The 13,237-nt window shown below is 37.1% G+C and overlaps 1 protein-coding gene across 2 annotated transcripts in view; it reads left to right on the forward strand.

The window, feature by feature from the left end:
• The window catches only part of GABBR2 (gamma-aminobutyric acid type B receptor subunit 2), a 456,372-nt gene that overhangs the window by 250,228 nt on the left and 192,907 nt on the right, over positions 1-13,237 (forward strand). For both annotated transcript variants that reach the window (XM_074546963.1, XM_074546956.1), the window contains exon 8: positions 10,832-10,892. In XM_074546963.1, coding sequence (XP_074403064.1) covers positions 10,832-10,892 — 61 coding nt within the window. The remainder of the gene's footprint in view (positions 1-10,831; positions 10,893-13,237) is intronic.

The following is a 13,237-nucleotide window of genomic DNA, read 5'->3' on the forward strand; positions in this document are numbered from 1 at the left end:
CTTTTTTCATTTTCTTTATTTTTAGGGGGTATTTTAGGGGTTGGAATTCTCTTTTGTATTTGTTTAGTTTTGGTGAGGGTAGAGGATTTTTTGGTTTTGTACTTGGTTTTTGGGGGTTTAGGGGGTTGGTTGGTTGGTTTTTAGTTTGGTTTTGTTTTGGTGGGGGGTTTTTTAGTTTTTTGTTTTGTTTTTCTGGTTTTTTGTTTTTGGTTTTTTTTGTGTTTTGTTTGTTTGTTTGTTTTTTTGGTGGGGTTTTGTTTTTGTTTGTTTGTTTGTTTGTTTGTTTCTGTTGGATGGTTTGTGTTTGTTTTTTTTTTTTTGTCCAGGAACAGCTTAGTGGCGTCTGAGCTGAGAAAGGAAATTCCCTAGACTAAGCTTGCTTGTCTGGGAATCTGCTTGTACTTTTAGACTGACACCAATCTTATTTTTCCTATTTATCAGTTTGCTTACCTGAATGCATCTGAATCAGTCTGCATGGCATGGTATAGATAACATCCTGGGTGTGGAAATGCTGTGGGAGCATGGGTAGGAAGAAGATGCCTAGTCTGTAGCTATTTCATAGCACTAGCTGGACTTTAAACACTACCTTGAGTTAGAAGAAAGCCAAAAACAGGACTCACTTTTCATTAACTTGCTTTTATACTAATTTCCACAAATTAGCTGGTGTAACTTAAGGGGTAACAAAAGGCTATCATCTGTTGTCTTATTTTCATCTCTACCATCATATCCATAGGGGATCCTGAAGAGTTTTCCAGTCATATATTTAAAGTGTATATTGAAAAATACACTTTATCTAATAAGTGACTAGGTATGTCTCAGAGTTTTATTATGGCATTGATTTTAATTTTAGGCAGAGAATGTACTTAAAACAACAAAGTATTTCATAAAAGTTTTTAAAAGCATCCATCACAGTGGGAAGATATTTAAGTATCAGTAAGCCTTAACTTTAGTGTTCTGAAAGTGCAGGAAGAGTGATCCCAAAGGAATTCTGTGACTCTAAGCATCGCTTTATGGAGTCTGGAGAGAGCTGAACCTTTGGGATCTGTGACCTGTGCCAGCTGGAAGGCTGCTATGTTGCCTAGGATCTGATGTTACATGGCACAGATCACTCAGATACCAAACCAAGCCTCTTCAGCATCTTCAGACCTGAGTGTTTTACAAAGAACCTCACATCTTTCCTCACCAAAACTGCTACATGCAGAGATATAGAGAATCCTTAAAGAATAGAGAATCTTTAAAGTGTCAAAACTATGCCAATCATATCTTACTGACTCTCTGTAGGTTGTTGGCACAGGTTAGAATAGCCTGAAGGATCAAAAAGGACAATGAAAAGGGCTGAATTTGATTATATTAAGAATATGCTGGTTAGATCTCCTTCATGCCACTGCCAAGCCTGTTCAAATCTCTGTGCTCAGCAATGCTAATGCTCTTCTCTGCAGATTTCAGTCAGAATTTGATGCTGATGAAAGCATCACCTGGAGCAATGCAGTGCTGAAGAAAGGGAAGAGGATGAAACTTCTACTTCATTATCATCAAACATAGCTCTCTTCAGGAGTCCTTTCTGATAGCAATATAGACATAATCTGAAATTTTAAAGAAAAGTAAATCTGAGAGTCCTAGGATTGGAAAAAAACTTAGGCTAGGCTTTCTGGTTTTACAGAAATAGACATCTTAAATGTCATAACGATACTGGCAATTGCCAAGTAAAGCCAAAACTACAACTGGGCTAAATTAAAAGGTTGTTAGAAGCTTGCTGTAAATTTGAATGAACAAAAATTGTTGTTTCGTTCTGTAATGAAAAATAGGCCCATTTCAGCGATGGTTATTGGGAAATGTATTAGAAAGTCAATGTCCTGGACAGCCAGTTCCCATGGGCTTTCAGCTGTCTTGATTTGCCAAAGAGAAGTTTAAAATACTCTAATCACTAGAAACATTTTATGAATATTGAATTAAACAGTTCCTATGTAAGAGCTTGTACTGTGCAAAAAGAGAGAAAATCAGTGTTAGTGTTCTAGACATGGATAGCTGCTCGCTACAAAAAATCCATTTTTTAGCTTTCTCAGTCTTCCCTGGTCAGCATCAGTTTACATTCTGCCTGCAGGGGAATTTTCGGATGTAAAGAAGCCCTGTAACACTGGGAATGAGTCTGCTACCACAGTCTTTTCTCTACCCAGTAGTAGGGAGAATCATCCACAACTGACAGGTGTACATACTTAGAAAGAGATTTGTTAAGCTGTCTGGTATATGGAAAATTTTTAATTCCCCTTTCCCGTTAAGGCAGTTTTGAATTAAAGTTGCTCATTTAGAAAGATAATAGTCTGAAGATACTGTGCTCAGCACTTGCACATGGGTAGTGCCAGTGTGGTCTGTTCTGGACATGAAGCCCTTGTTAATAACAGAGGCTGCCTGCTTTTTAGAAAAAACAAAGTAATCTCCTGTGTCCAGCCAATGTGACAGAGCCTGGGCAGGAGGTGCACAGAGATGAGGCAGAGGGTCCTGCAGTCATTTGGGTGATCATCAGAACAAATTAAATACAGCCTGTGCGGTTCTGCTCTCTTCTGAGATTAATGTAGTTTAAAGAAAATGGAAGAAATTACTTCAGAACATCATATGAAATTGCACTGTTGAAGAGATGGAGCTGCTGCTTAATGCAGTGTCCTTAAAAGGCTTTTTGCCATCTTTTATGAATCATTCTTGCAAAAGCAGAGGGAAAAAACCCCATGGTGGTGGAAGATAATATGCTGTTACCCTGTTTCTACAGACACAGAAAGCTAGAAACTGAAATCATCAGGGATTCAACCTCATAAGAACAATCCTGAACACCACCTCAGCAGTCCATATTTACTCTTTTATACACAGTGGGAAGGGCTTGAGTTCCTAGTCCCAGTGCTTCAGACTGTTTCCTTTTCTCTTGCCACCTTGAAAGACAGGTTGTTTACATCAATGATTTTATACACTTCTGGAAGAGATTGAGTGAAGAGAAAAAGAATTACATTTCTCATGCTTCAGAGGCCAGCCATAGATCAGGAAATTGGCTAAATACTAACAGTCAGTGCTGTTATATATCATATATATCACCAGACTTGAAAGCATTTTTTGCACACTGTTCCAGGGCCTGTCATTTTGTTTCTGAAGCACTCAGAAAAAAAAAACAACTTGCAAAATAGCTTCTCAAATATATATGTTTCATTTCAGTTTCTTTCCTGCCATGCTTTTAAACCTATGACCACTAATGATATCCAACATAGAGTTTGCCTGATCACTGACAGAAATTACTCACAAAAAACCCTGTCACTGGGTAAAAATCATATTGCCATAAAGAATAAAAGAGCATCTAACTGCTTTGCCTTTTGTTGGCCATAAGCCCAGCTGAATATGTAAAAGCACATTAATGAGTAACAAAGCATAAAGGTTTTGTGTTTCTTCACCTGCAATGGCCAGCAGGTGTGATACTGTTTGATGCATGATTTCCTGGCTAGCATCCTTTTCTCCCCCCTTTTAGCTGCTTATGAATTGCTGGTACCTTGTCAGGGATATTATTCCCTTAATCTTGCTTCTGTGTGTAAACGGAGTGCTCAGATGTTCGTAAATGATGCCTTTGCTTGCTGTGCTGAAAGAAATGCTATGATTGTGCTGTCTCATTTCAGCATAGCTGTGTAAAATTGTTTAGATGCATCTAAATGCTAATCTAATGGAGCAGCTTAGTCTGGGCTTATGTCATTGTGCTGCCAACAGCACCCTTTTATTCAGTGACAACTGATGATACAGGATTCTGATGAGATGGAGGAAAGAAATTCTGTCTGTTCCTCTTCTGGTTCCTTCAATTACCTTAAAAAAAAGACCAAAAAAAGGAGTTGAAGTTCTGCCTAATATATGGTAAAGATCAGCTAGCAAAATATTAGTTAGAAATACAGGCATCCTTCTGCACAGCAAGAGCATCTGTGTTTCAGTTATGCCTTTGTCAGGAAATAAATAAAATTGTAACAGGGGCTTAGAGAGGAGAGAGAGACAAAATTAAAAAAAAAAAAAATCCCCTCTCCTTGGAAGAAGAAGCTGAATGGGCTGAAACTCATCATTTAGAAGGGAGTGTAGTGGCAGCATGATGAAACCATTTTGGTAAGGCTACCAGTACTTTGTATTTCCACACAATCCTAGATTGAGGATTTATGTGAATGATAGAGACATAAAGATGCTATACTTAATTTGAAACTGTAGCTGTTGATCTTCAGTTCCCATTTCTTCCGGCTCAGCTATGGAACAGGACTCATTGCTGTCATGATATTAGGAGATGCACTGTAGCTTTTTTTTTTTTTTTTTTCAGAAAACTTGGTTTTGGGAAATGATTGTAATTCAAGATAGTCTAAAGAATTTTTTTTATGGATCAGGAATTTTTTTTTTTTATTTTGAGAAACCCTATTACTTATTCTGTAGGCATTTAAGGTAGACAAACACCAAAGAAGAACACAGTGGGCAATGCCACAGACTACTTGAATAAGCTAATGCTAACAAAGATCTTGGCAAATATGAGACACAAAGCCCACCTTTTTTATTAAAATTGCCGTATATTTTTGTCCAGAACAGGTTTTGCCATGGGGGAGGAAATAAAGGAACTTAGATGTCTCTCTTCTGGGTTCTTTATTTCCAAATTGCCTCCGATGTGAATCTGTACATCTGCTTATCCCATACTTCCTTCTTATTAGTGCAGTTTCTGTAACCTACTTAAAAATCATTAATATTTCCTGATCTCTGACCTATCTCTGGGATATAATTTTCCATTTACCTGTCTGACTTCCAAGAGCTCACAGCAGCTACATAAGAATATATGAAGTGTCGCTTGAGATCCGTAGAGTGGGTCATGTCCCAGTCCTCTGTTTCTAAGTGAAAAAATATATAAGTAATCCTCACTCAATGCAAATTTCAGGTCATTACCTGCTGTGCAAAGGAATAGTGTGGAAAACATCACTGATTTTTCTGTGTTAGGCCAAAGTCCTAATACATGAGTGCCTCCTAGTTCCAATATTAAGGGATTTGATGAATGCCAATTCTTCATTCTTCTTTTCCATCACTATCATGATTACCAGAATTATTTTTTTTTCAGCAATTGTCTTCCAACAATTTATCTTCCTTCTTCCACACTGGCTTTTCTCCATAACCAGTGTTTTTGTGTGTGGGAAACTACTTTGTTTGTGGGCATGTTTTTTAAACATATGCATAGCATTGCTATGGTGCAGATTGATACTCAATGTATGGAAGTAAGCCTGTTCCTTTTTTTTTCTGCTATTTCATCCCTGCTCTGCCATGGCTAGAACAAAAGTTCCTGTTTAGATGAGAATGGTAGTACTGATTAATTTATAAAATGTTAGCCAAGACCAGGTTTTCAGCTATGCTTCACCCTGCTCTTTGCTCTGCTGCTCTCCAGACAACAGGGTTCAGTTACCCAAAGCTTTTGGAAAATTTCATTAGAGAGAAAAAAGGAAAGGAAGAGACATCCCAATGGACTGTAAACTGTTTCAGATTTTAGCCCTTAATGTTGAAAATTCTGAAGGAAACACCTTTTCTGGAAATAGACTCAAGGCCTGAAAAGCAGCTGTCACTGAGTCTGCTTTGATCGAATGTTCTAGAAACATTTTATCCACAACAGTCTAAAGATATAAAATCATGGACTGAGAAGCATTGTTGATTTGATGGAGCATTTTAATTTTAGTCACTTTCTGCCTTCTGCTCTCCTCTCATTTATCCAAAGATGATGGTTACTTCTTTATCCCATAAGGATTTATACCGTCACTGCTGTCTCCCTGGTACCCTCTCCTGCACTCTGCTTACCTCTCTTGTGCTTAGCTCTTTGTCTGCAGCTGAATGAGTGATGTAACTAGGTTGAAACCAGAAGAGTAGAGCACGAGCTGCCCTCAGCTGGAAGCTTGCTGCTTTGTTTCAGAAGTGAGGTTATACTTGCAGAGCCTAAAAGCCTTTTTGGTAGAATAAATGATATTCCCTTTCTCTATAAACACCACTGTCTTGGACATGAAGTTTGGAGGGTGGAAGAGGCTAAGGATTCAAGTGTGTAGCTCTTCATTGCCCACAGTTTGCAGAACCAAGAGCCAGAGAATCCCAGCTTGCTTCTTTGCGTGTGTCAGGGAAGGTGTGTCAGTAGCTAAGGAGTCCTGAATGAGTAAATTGAGTGCAGCACATGAGTAACAGGCTGTGTGGATTGCATGAAAGCATAGAAAGACTTATAAAAGGATCTGGGCTAACAGAGAGTGTCTTGCTCCCTTCCTCCTACCTCCTTCTGCTAGTACCTGCATCCTTTCTGGGCTCCTTTGCGCTGGCTCTGGTTCAGTAATTCAGAAACAACATATCGCCCACTTATCAAAGCAAGAAAAGAACAAACAAACAAAACCCAAAAAAAACCAAAACAAAACCCAAAGAAACAAAACAAAACCCAGAAAAACAAAACCACTGAATGTATTTTGCTGGTTTAGCAGGCCGCTACAGCTCACACAGGGGCCTGATGAATGCTGAGCTACCACCAGGTAGGTGTAGAGCTAGGAGCAATGTGAGAGGCCAGTAAGCTGACCTCTGAGTGCTGGCAAACTCTTAGGTTTCATATCCTGGGATGCTTCACCATCCTTGGCTGGTACTTTTATTGGACATAGACCAAAAAGGAAACTACAAGTTCAGAAGTACACCTTGATTTCAGCAGATGCAACAGAACTTCAAGAGACAGATCTAATTTTATATATTATATAAATATATAAAAATATATAAAATTATGTAAAATATTATTTCAGTTGTCATAGTTATCTTAATGCTTTTCAGGTCTTTCTGCATGCAATTTTTAGATTGTTTATTTGTTATCAAATATCTCACTCAAGTACCCCAAAAGTGAATGAGCTAACTTTTTTTTGGGAAAATACTGATGGTCAGTTTTGGAGTGGTGTAGTCTCAGATGTTTCATGAAAAGCCACTGGCTTTAAATACTGTTCTATGTGAAATGACTTGTCTACAGGGCAGAGTAGCCCAGATTTCTGGGCTGAGTGAAGTGGAGCTGAAGCAGTGTCCTGAAATGTATTGGCCCATCAGAAAGCACTCAGGGCACAGAAGTCCTGTGGTGTTTGACTGTCTTGCATCCAGCTGTGGTATTTCTGTCAACGCTCTCTATCTCCTCTATCTTTCCTCTGATAGAGAAGAATTTGTATCATTAATTTAGCTTGAATGTATATTTATGACATTTCAAACCAGCAATAAGATAACAAGTATAGGCTGGGTAAATGATAAACAGTTGAATAAATGTTGTTAGATGCCATGTGGTGGAAGACTGCTGAAGGAGGAAGTAAACATGGTCTAAAGCAGACATTTCCTCTAGGGATAGTACTAATAATTATTAAGTAAATACTATGCACTTATTTCTCTGTTTACTAAATTTGAGATAGTTTGCAGAAGAAAGTACACAGTAAATTAATTGATGGTCAAAATGCAGACCTGGCCCTGACTGAGAGAGCAGTTAAGAAACTTATGAACTCTGGTTTGATTGAAGAAGACAAAGACAACTAAAAATATGAATGGAAAAAATATGCTGGCTGTGGATTTCAGTGTATGAAGAATAAAAGAATTCTAACTTTGGCATGGGCCTCTGTCCAGAGCTGAATAATAATACTGTCAAAGATAATGCAAAGAAAATTGTAATAAATACTAGTGCTCAGTAGCTCACAAAGAGCTGATGACATGTTCATAACATAGCAAAGAGCCCTGCTTTTTAACCACCAGAAAAAAATAGAGAAGCATTATATGCAGTTCCTCCCAAGTGGAGACAAATGACTGCTGGAAAGACAGGGGAAGTCCTGTGTGTCAGAAATAAATCTAATAATAAAGCCAATAATGTGTTGGCTAATAATTTGTAAGTGTGAATGGATGATGTGGATTTCTTATTCTGACCACAAATAAGGGACTAATGACTTAAGATAAAAGGGAAAGACTACATCCAAGGAGGGTAAAAATGTCTTTTATTAAGGGGGTGAAACAGTTACTCTGTATAACAAAGTGAAACAGAGCACAAAAAAGATGATGGTACTCACAAGAAATAGGGAGATGATGTCCTTGTATTTGGCAAGGGTGAGATTGATGCTCTTGAAATGTTTGATCCAATCTGTTTTTCATCATTTGTAGAGGACATTCAAGTGTTTTAACGGAAGGGGAAAAAAAAGAAAAAAAAAAGAAAAAAAAAAGAAAAAAAAAGACAATTACAAGGGAAGCAGCTCAGAGATGTATCAAAAAGCAAAGAAATAAACCTTAAAAAAACCAACAACAGCATAAGCTTCTATAATTCTGTTGTTCAAATTACCTAGCTTGTACTATGAGACTAGTATGGTTTATACTTATGGGTGGTGGTACATTTAAGAAAACTAAATAAAAGTACACCTGTACAAAGTTGTATGATGAGTTATACAGCTGCAGTGAATCCCAAATACAGGGATGTATTTGGGCCAAAAAAATGAAATTCTGTGTGCTGTGGTGGTTGTACACAGCAGAAGCAATATCCAGGGCAGGCAGACTGTGCCAGACTGAGCTCATTCAGCTCCTTTTCCACCCTCTGCTCACGTCTCTGTCTGTTGGACTCCAAGCCAGAAACTTTCTATTTCCTTCCCATCAACTTTTCAAGGGTCATTGCTAGGGTGAAGATGCCTGTCCACAGCTCATTGTGCTGCAGATCAGCTAGGCAAATTCTATTTACTCTGGCATTCATTCTTACAACTAGTAAAGAAAAAGAAATGTAGAGGGTAGACTGAAGAAAATTAAATAGGCACTAAGACACCAGTGTGGTTTCTGTTGGTCTCCATTGGGATGACCTGTGTGTAATGGAAGATGAAAGTTTTGCTAATTTATTATTTAATTTATAGTAAAATATGGGGTTTGTTTTAAGTGCAAGTTTTCACTTGCGCAGTTAAATGCTTGTTCCAGACCGAGGTCTTTTTTGTCTGTCTCTTGAAATAAAATTTTCACTTGATCAAGAAATATTTTTTAAATATGCTAATCATGTTCTGAAGAAGCTAGTATCAACATTGCTTCAATTATTTTCTTTAATTCTATACAGTCCCTGATCCTTTTGCTAGTCATATCTAAATATGCCTGTGTAATGTCAGAAAAACACAGTGGGAGGTAAAAGAGGATTTTGTGTGTTGCTATGTTCACATGGATTTCATAAGATCTAGATTTTATGGTGGGTCACACCATAAACTGCAGTTTGTACTGGCATATGTGCTGGAGTGTGGTGAAGTAAAAAGAAAGGACAAAATAGTGCTAAGACTGGCTTTTGGAACATCACATCTTTATGTGTGTATTAGTAATATCTATTATTCAAACATCCGCCACTTTAAATAAAAAAAAAACACTTTTAGTAATTTATGAATCTCAAGTGTAAAGAAGACAAGTCTCCAGCTAAATCTTATGGTGTGTTATCTCAGTAACAAAGAAATGGCTTGATGTGAGCTCTTGAACATCATCAGATTATCGTTCACTTCTCATGCCATAAATCAGCAAATAATTCCTAAAGACAGGTTTCTGAAACACTGATTGGTTTATTCTTACTAGCATTATTGTGGTTTATAAAATTAGATTCAACATTTTATTTTCTATTTATATCCTTTTTTCTTCAAATGAAATTATCTTTTTTTAAATAAAATAGCCAGAAGATTGGGGGTTTTGCTTCTTGAAGTTTAGCACAATATGGCTTACACTTGTTTAAGGTTTCTTTTATTTATCAGAGGGAAATGGTATTCTGTGGTTTGCAGAAAATGGTCGGGAGTTGAGTGTGCTGTACTACAAAATTGTTGCACTGTTCCTGCAGGGACCTGACTTCAGTACTTCAGGGGCCTTCAGTGCATCCCTCCAGTGACCTGAAAGGGTCATCCAAAAAGTAATAGTCTGGTACAGAGAAATGTACTGTGGCCTCACAGGTTTACCATTTGGTTTCTTTTACTCTGATGTCTGCCAAAACAAAGATTTATGGAGATGGTGTTAATAAGCCAAACCAGGGATGAAGTAGAACAGCAATCTATTTTGACAGCATTCAGCTCTCCACTAGAGGTTCAAAATATTAAAAATACTTACCATAAATAAATGAAACCCTCTTCTTTTATACTCACTTGACTACATAGCTGAACTAAGGAGGAAATTTACCAAGATCTTTTCTTAATTTAATCCAGAAAGATGGGATAAAAGATGGGAGTAATTTCCTAGGGATATGTAAGGTTTAGCATTACATGCCCATTATATTGAGGAGTATAGCACCACAAATGTTAGTACTGACTTAATGACATTACAATTAAAATTAATACATGTTGGTATAGAACAAAACTAAGCCAAAGGAGGTACTGGTATCTATAATCTAGAAGGATAAGTATATAAGACAAGATAAAAAGCTTCTAGAGCCATTTGGAGAACTGTATGGTGGGTGAATGAAGTGGAAAACTATTTTCTTGTGTGATCTTTGAAGGTTTTTGCATCTCCTTCATAAAGCAAACAGTGAAAATCAATTTTTTCCTATATCTTATCATCTGAAATTCAGGAAGCTACTGGCTTTATTGTGCTTCCATGTCCTTGAAATGAAAAATGGGTGGTAACACTGGGCAACTTTCAAAGGCCACTTGAAATCTGTAGAAGAGAAGGCTTTAAGGACGTGTTCTTGAGTTATTTTGAATCTTTTTGAATCTTCCCTCTTCAGATTTTAAACATTGCTTTGGTAATTTTAATAGTCAATGAAAAATTAAAATGTTAATGTTAAGCTGTATTATGAGATATTTATAAAACTTTTAAGGTGTTTATTTATTTCATTTAGGGTGACGTTGTTTTCAAAAATGGAGAGAGGATGGGAACCATCAAATTTACGCAATTCCAAGGTAAGTTGCAAACAATTTTTATTATATTATGTATGCAGTTTTAAACTTTTATGTCAGTTGCATTTGTTACAGGATGTTTTAAATATGTACAATTATTTTGAAAAGGAACTGCTTGGAAGATGCAGAAAGGAACCTAATAAGTGTTTATTACCTGTTTAAAATGTGGTGTTCTGAACCTTGAATGCTGTGAGGTATTTCCAGGAATTTTTCTCAATTACAATCCCCATATTTATAGAAAGTACTGATCTATAGCAACTTGTACCTGTTTTAAAAAAACTGCTGGTCAGATAAGTATCCACTTTTTAATACAGTTTTTTCTTTAAAACCAATGTGAAGTGGAATTTAAAGAGGATTTTTGTTGTTAGGCTCTTTCAAGTTAAATTTTGCGCTCTCTGAAGACTCACTTTTGACATTCTGCAACTGCTTGCTAAAAGTTGCTTCAGGAGTCAGTCCCTCAGCATGCAGAGGACACAAACTGCTGACCCTATCCCTTGGAGGCAACATGCTCCACAGCACAACTCACCAAGCCTGCTGCATCCTCTCAGCCTGAGCCGCTCCTGCAGGGAATGGTCTCAGTGGCAGGGACCGCAAATGGAGCCGCAGGGATTTGTCAGGGGCCATTTGCAGCCAGGATGAGGCACTTGCTGGGAGAGGTTTCTGCAGAAATGGTGATTCGTGTTGTACTTGTTTCTGCAGTTTATAGAATGCAATTCATGTGGGTTTTTTTCCCAGGCTGAGGCTGAGATAAAACAGGAGATGATTGCATTTGGATGGTCTCGTGAGGGTAGTCCTAAGCTGGCAAATTCTTTTCATACAATGCATGAGAGAGAAGCTTGCTCTCTCTTTGTTTTCAGGAGAGCTCTTTAAACATAATCCTGCTGACCAAGTTACAAAGGCTCATTCTTTAAACAGAAATTGTCTGATGTATGGACATTATTATTAATGAACAGCAATGCACTCAAGGGGTTCTGTTGTTACTCATTCTGAATTACTGAAGCAATCTTCAGAATTGCTCTTGCCTTCACAGCAGTAAGTGATGCTATTAACTCATGCTCCCGGAAGCATTTCAACCCACCAAAACTTTGCAGATACAGTAATGTAATTTAGGAATTCTTGCTCAATGCTAATGATGAATATTGACTGCTTCCTCTTCTTCCTCCCCCCTGCCCCCATTTTATTTCCATAATAGTGGTGTTTACAGCCACGTGAAAGAATCATGAGAAAATTTTTACAAGAGGTGTTTATTCCTCAAGAAGTCTGGAGGAGCTCTAATGCATTTTGCCTAAGGTACCTACATGCACCCTCCTAGAGCACCTGAGCAAGGGGGAAGTTTGGCATATTCCCTCTGTGCATTAAGAATGTGATTTGGGATCATGGGGAGGTGCAATATATGTCAGCTGAACTAATATTAGTCATCTGAACTAATCCAGAAGAACAGTAGAAGTCCAGAATAGCTGATTTTATATTGATTTTTATCTCCAACCATTCAAACTGAGGTTCTTTACAATATTTTCAGTTTCATATCAGATACTATTTAATACCAAAGGTTTTATCGTCAGCTGAAATATTGTTAGATCAGTAAAAACAGAGGAGACAGCCACCCCTTTAAAATCCCTTGCAATTTCAAAATTACTATTTCAGAAGTGATTCAGGCACATACTCAGTATTTTGATCATCAGATAAAGGTTTCCAATTAACCCACAGGAAAAAAAACCCTCCGGTATCCTGTGCAGAAATGCCAGAGAAGGGCTGGATTTCTACCATGCAAGCAATAGTTGGTCAGCACATCTTAAGGTTCATCTCAAGTTTTGTTTAGTTTCTTACTCATTTTGGAAATAAAGAGAATGTGCAAAAATGTTTGAGAAATTGAAATAAGGAACAGTATAACAATACAGATGAAAGCTTTCCTTTTTTAAACTACAAATGATAGTCTAAATATTATCAAGGATTTTTCTGTTCTTCTTTTATTGGTATTAGTTTTGTTCAAAGCTTTTATATTCAATACTTGTGGTATAATTGTAGACATTATTAATTTGTTCAAAAGAATCCTTTATTGGTTAGGAAACTTTCTATAACATTCTCATTAACATTTAATAATTCTTGGACTATTGGGAAAGTTCTTAGTAATCTAAAGAAGTTAATTAAGTCCAGTGCTTAAAACGGTAAATGGGGTTTTCCTTTGTAGTTATAGCTATTAGGAGTGATCAAGCATGAGACAGATATACAAATCATTGGTTAAAGGGGTTTTTTTAAAGAAAACAATAGAAATTATGATGATTTCAAGTAAAAAAGACCACATCAAAGATGTCATTTAAATGCTTTTGTAAGATTAGTTGTAATTATGA

Source organism: Zonotrichia albicollis, chromosome 1 (genome assembly GCF_047830755.1).
Source record: "Zonotrichia albicollis isolate bZonAlb1 chromosome 1, bZonAlb1.hap1, whole genome shotgun sequence".
NCBI lineage: Eukaryota > Metazoa > Chordata > Aves > Passeriformes > Passerellidae > Zonotrichia > Zonotrichia albicollis.